General features: G+C 28.8%; 1 protein-coding gene across 1 annotated transcript in view; it reads left to right on the top strand.

The window, feature by feature from the left end:
• LOC106462245 (transportin-3-like) overlaps window positions 1-13,725 on the top strand; it is a 92,980-nt gene extending 79,255 nt beyond the window's left edge. Inside the window, exons 21-24 of the mRNA XM_013922144.2 lie at window positions 3,464-3,620; window positions 6,600-6,767; window positions 10,845-10,957; window positions 12,105-13,725. Of these exons, the coding sequence (XP_013777598.1) occupies window positions 3,464-3,620; window positions 6,600-6,767; window positions 10,845-10,957; window positions 12,105-12,165 (499 nt within the window). The 3' untranslated portion in view covers window positions 12,166-13,725. The remainder of the gene's footprint in view (window positions 1-3,463; window positions 3,621-6,599; window positions 6,768-10,844; window positions 10,958-12,104) is intronic.
• The last annotated feature ends 1,150 nt before the right edge of the window (window positions 13,726-14,875 follow it).

Genomic DNA, 14,875 nt, shown 5'->3' with positions numbered 1-14,875 from the left:
GACAAGGTTTTGTCATCATCTGGTGACCTGATGATGACAAAACCTTGTCGAAACATTGTACATTTGCTGTCATGTTAAACTTGTATTAAAGTTTTTCTTCATTACCCATTTAAGCCGTCTCCAGCCATTATCAATCTGGATCTGTGTTCACTTTATTTAGTCTGTAATAGACCTAAACCTATGAGTGACCTAGCCTATAACATTATATCTTAGTTGTAAGTTGTAAAACTAAACAGTTTAGTGGTATTGACTACAGTTGTAACTTTAACTTAGTAAGTGGAACACTACAACTGTAACAAGTCTGTGTTTATTGCAAAAGGGGTACGGTTAATGGGCTTGGACAATGAAAATCTGCCAATTGGATTTAGAATAAAGAATACTGGAAGTCTGAGATCTTAAGTCTCAATTCTCTTTATTACATCTCATGAGCCAAAGTATTGCTTCATGAATAACTTAGTTGATGTGTATGATCTTTTAACAAGACTGTTTTCTGAGCAGTAGGCTCCAGATAATGACTCTGATTGCATTTCAGAGTGTAAAAGCTGTTCACCTCCCCTATATCTTCTCTCTGAGTGTTTTCAGTCAATTCAATTTCTCTTTGTTTCCATCCTTTGGTGGGTGTGGTAAGTGGGTCAGACTTTCTAGTGTATATTTCTGTTAACAAAGAAGATTGAAGGCTATAAAAATTAGACTTTGCCCCAGTAATATGTATATTATAATGAATAATCTACATTAAACTCCATACTTCAGAGAGGGGTTGTAAATAAATTAGAGAATGGGCAAGACCTAGAGAATAAATGCGTCACTTTTAATACAAGGGAGATTCAGGATTTATTTACAAATTTCATTTTTAAAATTAAGACATTAAAACTTATGTTAAAATTTGATTTATTAACTAGGTTTTGATGCCAAATTTATTCATATATATTGATAATAAAGTAGTTTAATTAAATTTTGAATGTAACTCTGTAAATAGTTGTCAAATGCATTTTAACCTACTCGTAGCAAGAGGGTTAAAGATTTGTTTGTGAATATCTGAAGATTTTACTGTGTCAGTCTGAATGGAAGTTGATTTTCATGCTAACAATAAAGATACTTCTCGTCTTACAATTTTTGTATTCCATCTGCAGAACTTCCAGAACCTCCTCAATTAATATTAAAAGTTTTTTAAAATTAAAACCTTATTTTTATTTATTTCCTCTACCCTAACACTAACTGTAGCTAAATCATCAATATAATATAAAATAAAATTTTGAACATTATGAAATAAAATGAACAATACCTTTTTTCTTCATCTTCTTTGAAGACATCATTTGGGGAGATTTTTTATTTTCTGAATTTCACAATTTCAACTGTTTACTTTTTCACATATGGTTCAGTTTTGATTTTATTTTTTTATTGCCTGTCTTGTTCCACATAGTTTATTCATCTCAGAAAAGCAACATATCACAATGGGAACACATTAGCAGATTCCCGTATGATGACATTACTACTAGCTAAATTGGCATATTTGCTTTTCTTGAAGATTGATATTGAAACAAAAAGTTGTGTACATTTCAAATATGGATCTTAGAACATAAATAATATATAACTCATGACAGAATATCCACAAAACAACTATAACTTATATGACCTAACTAAACTGTAAAATAAGTTAAAAAAGTCATTAATATATGTTGCTAAACTCAAAAGAATGGTTGCAAGCTCAAAATAAAGATAAAAAAAGCTCTTTCTATTAGTTATAAACATATGAACAAATTAGGACGTGATTTTGAAAACTTCTTTGAATGTTAAGGATAGATTGCCAAGGCTTCTGCCATGGGTTGGGAAAATTTATTGATATCTCAGCAAATGGAAAAGTTAGGACATTGAAACTGTTTATTTGACTTTGTCATTATTTATAAATTGTATTTACATTATTTAGGCAGTGTAGATGCTCTATTATTGAAGTTATACAAATTAAAAGGGGGAGAATTGTGAGAAAGAACTCGCATCACATGATAACAAAAGTGAAGATTGAGAATTATTCTTTGAAGTATTTTCTTTTGAAATTAAGAAATTAAAACTTGGTTAATTATATAAGTTTAAAAACTACATTCTCTTGCTAATTTTATTAAAGTACATTGATAATGAAGTTGTTTAATTAAAGGTTTTAATGTAACTGTGTAATAATAAACAGCTATAATAAGGTATTTAATTTAAAAAACATGAAGATTAGTTGGATAAAGCAGGTTAATAATTCTTCTAAGCTATTTAGCTATTTAAACCTGTAATTGTTTGTGCATTCTGCCGAATATATTTTAATTATTTCCTAATAATTATCATATTTTATAAAATTTCAATTTTCTTAATTTTGTTCATAACAACATGGTTTGGATTAGTTTCAGCCAAATGTCATCAGATGTTGTCACTGTCTGATGGATTAATCAAGATTTTCAGCCAGATTCTGGCAGTATTGACTTGATTTTAAGGAGTTAATAAACAAAAAAAAAACATGAATACTAGTAGGATAAAGCAGGATTTATATTATACTAGGATAAATACTAAGCTACTTAATGAAAAAAAAACACACACTAAGAATAGTATGGTAAAGCAGAATTATAATTATACTTGGCCATTTAATAAAAAAAACAAAAAACACTGAGACTTTTGTAGGATAAAGCAGATTTATAGTTACACCTTGATATTTAGTACAAAAATCTACTGAGACTAGTAGGATAAAGCAGATTAAATTAGATTTAAATTATTTAAATGTCAAAGACCTCATGAAGTTTAAATAATCTAAACGTAATTTTATCAGTACATATTTTGAGAGTATAATTACTGACATTTCCTGTTTATAATGATAGCAATATATGAAATGAGAAAAAATTCTGGTTTGATGAAGTCATATCACACAAGCACCAAGTCTTGGCAGAAAGTCTGAAATCTTTACTTTTGATAAGTGTTGTTTAAATTATTTTAATTAAGATAGATGATATGGCCCCAAGAGAGGTAACTTTCATATTGTTTTCTCATACAATAATTAAATAGCGATAATGGATTATTTTAGATAATTATTGAAGTGATCTGAAAGTTTACTTAAAAACTTAATATGAGAACAAGAAAAAACAACTTGATGCATACTAAAAATGTTTACAATATTCAATACTGTCAAAGACTTGTAGTTTAAAATAGAAAACTGTTAAAAATGTTTCTGGTGGGTTTTTTTCTCTGATCGGCATACAAAGTTGTGAATTACATACGTGTATTTGTTTAGAACTTAATATTTTTAAAAGTTATAAAATAATGTTTTATTTTTTAATGACTGGAAATATTTTTGTTAAACTTAAAATAGTTTAATTTTTTCTGCTTGTTCATTCTGTCATAGAAAACTGCTTTTATTCTCAACTCAGAAAATATGTAAAGAAAGTTTTATATAATGACATATTAATTAATAAACTATGATAAACTCTACTTCAAGGTTTCTCCAGACAATGCCTGTGGTTTTTCTCCAGTGTCCTGTTTTCAAGTCCTTGTTTCAGCTTGCTTTAGCAGCCTGTAATCTTGACCATAAAGATGCTAATTCATCAGTCATGCAGTTTTTTTATAGTCTCATGCAGATTGGTAGACTACATGAGGTAAAATGTTTATTGTTTTACCTACATAATTATAGACTTCATATGATTAAATAGTTTTATAAAGACTGGCTAATTACATGTGAAGAAAGATAATTTTGTAGCCTTGTAAAGACTGGTAAATTTCATTGTTTTAAATGTTACTACAGTTTTATAAAGACTGGCTAATTACATGTGAAGAAAGATAATTTTGTAGCCTTTTAAAGACTGGTAAACTTCATTGTTTTAAATGTTACTACAGTTTTATAAAGACTGGCTAATTACATGTGAAGAAAGATAATTTTGTAGCCTTGTAAAGACTGGTAAACTTCATTGTTTTAAATGTTACTACAGTTTTATAAAGACTGGCTAATTACATGTGAAGAAAGATAATTTTGTAGCCTTGTAAAGACTGGTAAACTTCATGGTTTTGAATTTTACTACAGTTTTATAAATACTTGATTATGTATGATCATCCATTTTGCTGCATAGTCATATGATATCTTTGATATATACTAATTTCCTTTTCCTGTGTCCTTGGACAGATAGATATATTTGCATTGGCTATGCATATAATGCATCCCAATTAAATTTCCTAGTTTTTCACTGTTTATGTGAAAAAAGGCATGTCACTACCACATATCTTCAGCATGATAATATACTGTCACAGCAGTTTTGAGATATATCTGTGCTTCTTCAACAACATTCACTGCTTTACTCCTACAACTATACATCACTGACAAACTTCAAACATGATCACCCGTGTTTTCATTTGTACAAGAAGTTCCCTCCCTATCTTCCCAGAAAAATCAAAGCAGTAAATGCTGGAAAATAACCAAGAATTATTTCAAATAAATCATTGAAAAATGGATACATGTAAAGTGTGTATTGCATATAAAAAAAGGATTAAGTGATGTAACTGAGAACAATAGGCTGAAAATATCACTCAAGTGATTTTTGAGTGTTATTTCAGGCATTTGAAAAATCCACAAAACTCTGTGTATTTTATGAAAAAAAAAAGCTTCTTAGACTTGCAAGTCTCATCAACCATTGAGAGCATAGGCTACAATATGCTTGTTGCCATCATTAAATCTCATCATTCAATAACAATATTGGAAAAAAAAATCTTTAAAAATTACATGTGTGCTGGAAATGAGATTTGTGTCCTGGTGATATTTTATGTGACGTACATATATGTCTTGCCCTATCCTGCTTATTGCTTGTACTATACCCAAGTATCCTCTGATTTAATCTTTTCCATTTCACATCTCTGCTATTTAAAGAAAAGATAAATAAACATGACATCACAAAACAAAGGATTCTGCCATGAAATAATAAATGGTTTTAAAACTATATAGCAAAAACCATGACACTCTAACAGAATTAAAGAAAAGTTCTGAATAAACACTGCTGCCACACTGAAGGGGTTAAACAGACAACACAAGATGTAGTCTAATACAGATAGGTAACCTAGTGGATACTAGTGTTTGTAAGTACTGATAGACAACACAAGATGTTGTTTTTGTAGTCAAATACAGATAGGTAACCTAGTGGATACTAGTGTTTGTAAGTACTGATAGACAACACAAGATGTTGTTTTTGTAGTCAAATACAGATAGGTAACCTAGTGGATACTAGTGTTTGTAAGTACTGATAGACAACACTATATGCTGTTTTTGTAGTCAAATACAGATAGGTAACCTAGTGGATACTAGTGTTTGTAAGTACTGATAGACAACACAATATGTTGTTATTGTAGTCTAATACAGATAGGTAACCTGGTGGATACTAGTGTTTGTAAGTACTGATAGACAACACAAGATGCTGTTTTTGTAGTCTAATACAGATAGGTAACCTAGTGGATACTAGTGTTTGTAAGTACTGATAGACAACACAAGATGTTGTTTTTGTAGTCTAATACAGATAGGTAACCTAGTGTATACTAGTGTTTGTAAGTACTGATAGACAACACAAGATGTTGTTAATGTAGTCAAATACAGATAGTAACCTAGAAGATATTTATTTCTTATGTATATAATCTTAGTTTTTTATATAATTTAAAGTGATTTATATATATATAGTATGAAAAAGTCTTATACAATGAATTAATTTGATTTTGTTATCTATCAAACTGCTGATAAATGAATAATTTAAAATGGCACTTGTGCAATACACACACAATTAAATAGAGTAAAACACTAAAATAATTACACAATAAATTAATATAGCATTGTGCTCCTTTTAATTGTATACTGATAAATGTTGTTATAGTTTTTTTTATTAAGATAAATGGAAATTATTTATGAATTTAAATCAAATTGAAAATATTTTAAGCTATATTTGCCATTACAATAAATTGTAGCATTGCTTTTTAGGTTTTAGTTTTATTACAGTAATTCTGTCATGAGCTAGGCTTGTAGCATTGTTTTTTAGGTTTTAGTTTTATTACAGTAATTCTGTCATGAGCTAGGCTTGTAGCATTGCTTCACATGTTTTTAATTATGTTAAAGCAATTCTATCATGAGCTAAGTGGCTGGCATGGCCTGGTTGTTAGGTTGTCTGACTCACAGTATCTGCAAGTCATGTGATTGATCCCCATCACCAAACGTGCTCACCCTTTCATCCATGGGGATGTCATAAAGTGATGGTCAATCCCACTATTCATTGGTAAAGGATTGTCCAAGAATTGGTGATGGGTGATGATTATCTGTCTTCCTTCTAGTCTATCACTTCATAATCAGGAATGGTTAACAGAGATAGCCTTTGAGTAACTTTGTATGAAATTCATCAAAATAACCAAATATTATGAGCTAGGTTTTTCAATAATTCAGCTTCATTTCATTAAAATGGCCATATTTGTTCATCTTAGTTGTATATTCAGTAATCCAGTACATATATGTAATAGGAAAATACACATGTTTAAGGTCATTTTCTTCTTCTTTAATTTATTTTAAAGTAAACACACTAAAGGAATTAATACTCTGTTTTTATTACTATTTTCAGAAAGCACCAGATTTTACTGTGAGACAGTCATTAGTGAAAGGAATTCTCAAAGAACACAGACAAACCCTTATTTTCACACTAGTTCAAGCTGCCATCTTCCATTTACCTTCCTATGTAATGCCAGACATAGCAGATGTACTGTACGAAATGATGAAATTAGATAAAGAGGTAAGTTTTTTTATTGAGCAACTTGTAACACATCAGTTGTAAAAAAACAACAACAACAGTATTTTAATTATGTTGTAACTAGTTAACTTTAATATTAATTCAACTTTCATCCGTTTATTGTAGTATTTAAATAATGTTGTGATTCCTTTTTGTTTCATTAGCCAAACTAATGATGCTGATATTATATTAATATTACAAAATGGACTTTGGTAAACAAATGTTAAAACTAGTTTAACCTTAACAGGACTGGGGTGTGTACACCTGCATATGAAATTTTAGTAAAAAAGTACCATTCTTCATTCAAAAATACTTTTTAAATTTATATTTTAGGAAAATATAAAATTTTTGATTAAGTGTTTGCACAGGAAAAATAACAAACATATTTTGACTTTTGTTTTTGCAGTTTCTCACTGTATTAACCACCTGAAATTCCCATACAATGAATTCTGAAGAATAAGCTACAGATCTTTTAATTTTTTAAATTTCTTTTGACATTTTTTCAAACCTAATTATGTTTTATGTTATATTCTGTATGTGTAAAGATCCAGAAATATTCTTGTGAAATAAGAATAATTTTAACTTTGCTATCTAACCTGTAGTTGCAAACTTTCCTGATGACAGAAATAATTTTTATTGAATATATTCAGACAACACTCAAGACAGTAATTTATTTATTGTAAACAGACAATAATTTTGGAAACTGATCTTGACCATAAATATTGGTGGCAAAATATTATGTTATGATGTCTGAAAAAAGGTAACATTGATACAATTTTGAAAGGTGAGGTTGTGGTTCACCATTAAAGTTTGGGGAGTCATATGGTGTTTGACTTATTAGTGGAATGTCAACTACTTCAAGTAATAAAGTATCAAAAGAACTATATTAATGAATATCAAACAACTTGAAAATGATTGGATGTATAAAATGGAACTTTCTGACCAAAAGTGAAAAAAAAAAGTAAAACAGAAGGAAGTATTTTTATTGTTTTTCAAAACAGTTTCATAACTCAAAAAATTATATATTTTTTTTCATGCATAAATGAGATACTATCTAGTGAATGTTTACCAAGTTTCAGGCAATTTGGTTAAGTATTTTAGTGTGAGAATTACAATGAAGGAGGGGGTATGAAAGAAAACCTGCTAATAATGAAAAAAATATTAACTATTTTTTTTTTGTTTCTTTGTTAAAGCATTTGTGTTTTCATACTTCAAATCAACCTTTAAAGTTTAATACAAACTACAAATGTAAATTACTTTCTTTTACCCATATTTAACAAAACTTAGCTCTTACCAAAAATAAACGTTTTTCACTTCAACACTAAAACGTTGTTTTTAGATATCACAAAGACGAATTGAAATCTCTTAAGCAACTTAGTTTTTAAAAAAACATTTTTCTTTAGTGTAAAATTCATTAGAAAAGAATAATGAATAAGGTGGTAACCTTCAAAGATTGCTTTTGATAAAATTATTACTACTGCAGATTATGGCTGTGAAACATATTTTGGCTCAGGACGTACTTACACAGTTGCAACCCACTAAAGAGCTTTAGTGCAAAAAACATCTGGCTTGCTTAAATGAACAAATAAACTATTAACTTGTCTCTTCACAACCATTTCACACATTCTTACAAACTAATTTTGGGTCATGAAACTGCTTTCAATTGTGATCCTACTCTTCAGAGAGAAGAATGAAGATTAAGAAGTTAATCTTTGAGAAAACTAAAATATTTACTGTTATTTCAGACTGTAGTATTCAAAAATTTCTTCTGTCTTATGTATGTATTATTATAATAATTTTTAATCGTTTGTTTAGTAATTAGTGAGGAATGGTTTTGATTTTTCAAATAGTTTAACAATTAACTTTTGTTGCAAAGTTTGTTATTCAAGCTTTTACAATGAACTTCATAACAAGAGTACTGAGTTCAATGCAGTGACGTATTGATTACAAATCCCATGTTGTATTAGTTCTTATTCACATTCCTGACAAATTTACATTAAGACTGAATGAAATATGTTATTAAATTGTCTTAGTCATTAATATTTGTATGCTCAGAGTGCCTAAAAGAATGATGTTTAAGTCTCCACAGCGTTTTAACCCGGACTGCCAGTTCAAAATGATTAATTTTGAGAGTAATATATAACAAACTACAAATTGTAGTGAAATACAGTAACTTTTACTAGAAAATTTACTTGTGTACATGGGAACAAAATGATGACTGGCAAAAGTATTTACAGATTTTTTATATTAATTAACATTTAAAAGCTTCAATGTTATACCTGAATATTTTGAATTCTTCACTAAAGAAATCATTAGTTTGAAAAAATTTGGGATTGCTATATCCTTCTCCAAAAATCCAAGCAGCAGAAATAACTGACAGATGAAGCATCCAACTAAAGAATGATAATAGAACATTCGTTGATTGAATTTGATACATACACTATGATGGAAAAATTAACCACTTTTTAATAAATTACAAATATATGTAAGAATCCATTTATGAGATTATTGCTGTCATACTATGTTAATGTACTTCGTGATAATTTTACTGTTAGGTCACATTTTCACAACATAAATTAGTAAAAGAAATTTCCAGTTTACCTTGTCAGTAAATTTTTCATGTAGAACCAGAATTATGAAACAAGTCGTTATAAAGATTTTGTCCCATTACTGTATTGGTTACTTGCCTGTAACCTTTATGTGTTAAATTCAGCATATGTTCAATAAATCATCCGTTTTGATCATTATATTTATTTATGCTGGTTTCTTAAATATGTTTTGTGCCAAAACAGTAACTATGTTAGTTTTTGAACTTCTTTGTGTGTAGATTTAGATAGATCTACAACAGTGCAGTTCTCTGTAGGAATGTAAAAGTATTCATAGGAATTGTAATAATACAGAGAATGTGTATTTGAGAGTTGACTTTTTCACTTATACTAGTTATTGCGCTTTGGCTGATTAAGTATTTATTAAACTTCTCGGATTGTCTACCACGTAGTTCATTTAGTTGTTAGAAAAGACAAACTAAAATAAGATTATAATTATTAAAGTAATAATACACAGAATGACATGGCTTATAGAACAGAGTAATGTTATTAAAGCCTGTTTTTAAATGTAGAATGTTGTAGCTTAGTTGAAAGTACAATATTTACAATATAATAAATGGTGAACATCAGTGGCTTTTGTATTTTGCTTTCCCACATACTTTGTAGAAATTAGATGGGGTTGATGACCTTACCACCAAATATATTTGAAAATAAACAAATTATATTGTAGATCAGTGTGTGAAATTAATATTACACCACCACTTAGCTCTCAAGTATAACATAAAATATTATTTTTGGGTAATTCAATAAACTGTTGATAAAAAGTGGAAATATTCTAAACAACAGCAATGGGAACAACAGATGAACTGATGCAAATACAGTTGCACAATGTTTGAGTAAGTAAAGTTGGTCACCAGGAAGTTAATTAATAGGGACTTCAACTGGGAAATCAAAATATTTTATATTTCTGTGAGTTTCTTTTGGTTACTTGCATATGGGTTTAGTGTTAGAAAAATCTTATTGTGTGTTATTCCTCTTATTGATGTTCAGATACATGTGAAGGAATATAGTGATGTTCTTTTAGCTGCACCCCTAATTCATGACCCACTTCCCATATATAAATATAGGGAAAATCCTGACAAAAAACTTGGTAAATACACCCAAGTGCTTGTGTCTTGAGATATTTATCAAAAATAAGACTGGATATTTTCCTACCTGTTTTTATAATGAATTTACATATTTTCTAGCAGTATTGTCCCAAGTTTTCTTAATAACAGTTGTTACAGATGGGATTAAATGAATGCAGTAAGATGTAGTTCTAACATTAAGAGCACTGCTGCTGGGAAGTGAGTGTGTATTAAAAAAATATATAAATTGTTATATTTACCAAGTATTCTGGGTACCCATGAACTTGTGTGAAACATGTTTTGATAAACTTAATTTATTCTCTGTTGGTGCAGATAACTTTTGATAATAACTCGTGTACTGGAAGCTAAATACCAGTGATGATACTTACTGTCATTATTTTCCACAGCTATTTCTGCTTGGATTTGAAGAAGCTTTGCAACAAATACCTACCCAAAATCAAAATGGTTCTGTGACAGTGACTCCTGACCAGCTGAAAGAGTTCCATTGTCTGGTATCAAGGTATGTCTTTGTTTCCTAGAACTGTGCTAAGTGTGGTATGAACAGCAGGTTTTTTATTAACATTGTTAGATCCTATACAGTATTTCATAAGTACTTAAGCAATGAACATTCTAACTGCAGCATCTGGCTTGTTTAAAAATAGATTGAATGCACATGTAGTAAGGACAAAGCTGTTGTGTGGGAGGTTTGATGTTACATGTGGTATTTTTTTGCTTACATATTTAAAAACAAATTACAATTATTATTCTTTAATTGTTTGATTGCTCTAATAAATTAAGAATCTGTTTAAACTGTATATCCCAGCTGTTCATGAATCCTTGCGAGTTAACTTGTTTGATATTAGTATTTGCAATACTAGTAGGGGAAGAAGTCTAATAGTACAAATTCTAAATGGGGACCTTCATGGATATTTTTTGTGTGTGTGTGTGTGTAATGTTAAAATGATTGTACTAACATAAACTACATGAACGTATGGATAGTTGCAAAAACACGTATAATGTATTTCTTGGACTAATTGATTAATGTCACAAAAATATTCAACTACTTGAAATTCGTGTTTTTTCGATTATTACTATTTTTGATTATTACAATAGAAATATTGCCATTATGAATTCTCATCATTATATTTTACGACTTCAAAGTTGTTCAGCTGAGTTGATTAGTGTCACAACTGAAAATAATCAATTATTTGAATGTAATCAATTAATTAACTCAACAACTAATTGATTATCAAATTCCATTATTCATCCAGCTCTAAAGTTAATACATCCATTTTTACTATGCTTAATCTGTGAGAGTGACATTTGGAATTAACTTTTGTACAATTACTGTTTTTGTGTCAAAAAAAAGTTGAGACAAGTAGTTGCAAAGCAAGATTTCTATTCTTATGAACTTTGAGTAATGGATTTGAGTTTTATCATTTTTGTTTCAAAATATGTATAGATTTTATCGATGCTAGTTGCATGTTTTGAAATAAATGTATATTTCTTGGAATGCCATTTTTGAGAAAGTTCTTTCTCCTTGATTCAAGTTCAAATATATTTAAAGTGTTGAAAATTTAAAAGTGCTATTAGTAGAATGTTTGAAAATAAATTAGTTTGATCCAAACTAAATAGTGAATGACATGTATGTTTTTGTTTTTATTTAGTGCTGAACATGTAAAAACTATCTCAACATCCCTTCGAGACTTTTCTCGGCTCTACAAATGAAAACTGTGATAAAAAAATTTTTGTAGTTGAAGGTACTAGTGATGTTAGGATTCAACAGGGTGATGAGGAAATCTACCCAAATGTTGATGACTGGTCAGAACAACTGACCATGCAAGTGCTTGTGTTTTTGTGTTGCTATAAAAGGACATTGAAAAGATCAGGAACTTTCCTTCACTGTGACACTGAAGAATCTGGTTTTGTGTGAGCTGTTGCTCTTTGGTGACTATGATGAAACATACAGACAGTTCCAGTAACTCAACTTGTCAAACCTGGCATTTCAAAGAGTGCATCAGTTGAGAATATCTCGCCCACTACATATAACAACCAATATATATTTTGTCCTCTAGTTTTTTTAGTATTTTAAAAATAATGTCAAAAATATTGTAAGTACTGAACACCAATATACCCCTATTCCATAGAAGAAATTTTTGTTGTCTTTAGAGAAGTTGTAAAGGTTCCTGTAAGAAATTGATATTTCTCTATTAAAGTTAGGAGCTACTTACTATCTTTTATTATGAGAAAATAATACGTTATTGTGTCTTGTATGATAACTTGCATTTGACTTTTGGATCAAAATCAATGTTTGATAAAGTTCAAATTCTTAAAAATGACATGGTGTAGTGAATGTACTCTTTTTTTTTTCTTTTTTTTTGATACAAAATTCAATGGTAGGATTTGCAGTCTGAAAGAAAAACAAATTTAATATTGCATATGATTGACATGTGTGTAAGGAACAACCAAAATATACTGCATATTAGTATAATAACAGTAACTACAGTCTTCTGAAAATCTGTATGGTATAACAGGAAAATGTTAAAACACAAACACATCTGATAAGATAAAGATGGTAGACTTACTTGTAAGTCACTATTAAGTGTATTCACGCTGAGAGTAAATATATATTTATCCCCACAAATTCATTTCAGGTTGGAGTTTGGTGTATAGTTTCATGTATGCAAATATTATTTTTGTAACTGTATCATTATACACATTACATGATTACTTTCTACATGTAAAAGAATTGGTGGGATCCTTATTAAAAAAAATACGAACTATTTTTTTTTTCATTGTCTTTTTGAAACATTTACACTTGAAGCATAACACTAATTTTTTCATTGTTAATTGATATTTTTGCATTGTTGGGTCGTCCAAACTTTGTCAAAAGTTTCTGGTCAACATAAGGTTATTATTTTAACCAATGTTATTTAATGGTAGTAGTAATTACATGAAATTGGTGAAAACTGTTAGGACTATGTAAAATTACTTATTAGTTTTATACTACAGATTTGAACTAGAACACCCTAACCTTTTTTTTTTCAACTAAGAATATACTTAATAACATTTAACAAGAACTTGAAGTATGAAATATCAGATGTTTTTGACAAGTTTGTTAAACAAAAATTATCTTTAAAAAATACCTTTTAATGAATAAATAATTCAACATCTTTTATAGCTACAGACTGAAGCCACATGACATTGTATATTTCTTTTGCATGTAAAATCTTTTGTTTGTAAACAGATATATGCTCATCATAATAAAATTTGAAGTTAATATTTTAATATAGTGAATTTTCCTTCAGTTTCCTTAAAGTTGACTACAGTTATTTACTTATTAACAACAGTTGTGCTCTAACTTAAGTAATGATTAAATTTGTTTATAAGATTCACACTATAAGGTTGTGTTCATGAAGGATAAGTTCTGTTGTGTCTATTACAATTTAAATACACCATGAAACTAAGTTCTGTCATCTAAAAGATTTCTGGGTCAATTCTATAACATAATTATACAATAGAAAGTTAAAATTTAATGTTTAAAGGAACTTTTTTTTTCCTGTTAAACTATAATAGTAAAGGGATAGATGTAAAAAGGTTCGACTTACATTCTTTTATACAGTTTTTGGGCTGTGGTTTATTTATATTTTATTGCAATTTTAGATCACAATTGAAGACATACAATGTATAATTGATCTTTTTTGAAATTCTGTCATAGAATGTTTGGTAAAAAATCGAGTTTCTGCAATATATAAAGTCCTTTTCAAATTATTTTGTAAAATTTTGGTTCAAAAGGTGAAGACATACTATGTAAAAGTATCTTACTTACAGTTGTCACATACTTATATTGATTTTGTCAAATATGATTATTTGTGCTGTATTTGGTTGTAACAATTGAAGTATATCAATGAAAGATAAATAAGTTAATTTTTTTTCCCCCAAAGGCAATGAGTCATGTTTGAAATGGGTTCAACTTGTATATTATAGAAGTTATTCCAAAAAACATTTGTAACATAAAACTTGGATCAGTGCCATCTTAATATTATCACTGTCATCAAAAGGATCAAGAGATGCAAAGGAACCTGCAACAATTTGGAATGTATGACAAGAAAAGTGAATAAAAAGAAAACTAACTGTGAAGTTAAAAAAAAATCAACACCCAAGTAGGTTCAACTATCGGATTTAAAGAAAAAGGAAATTTATTTCAAAACTCACTGATTATTTATATGTTTTTTTTTCAGTGCAAATATTGCATAGTGTGAAATAATTTTTGGGACGATAATGATAGCAACAACTCCAGTACATCTAGTGGACCAGACAGTTGATTCTCATACTTATAAGTATGTTTCTGTTTTGACTTTGAAAAATAGTATTTAATGGAGATTCTATAATCAAATCACATTTTTATATTTTAGAATAATGTTACATACAGTCCCTA

The sequence above is a fragment of the Limulus polyphemus genome, unplaced genomic scaffold, assembly GCF_000517525.1.
Source record: "Limulus polyphemus unplaced genomic scaffold, Limulus_polyphemus-2.1.2 Scaffold1124, whole genome shotgun sequence".
In the NCBI taxonomy this organism is placed as follows: Eukaryota; Metazoa; Arthropoda; class Merostomata; order Xiphosura; family Limulidae; genus Limulus; species Limulus polyphemus.
Note: the sequence above shows the minus strand (reverse complement) of the source record. Positions and strands in the feature narration are given on the sequence as shown.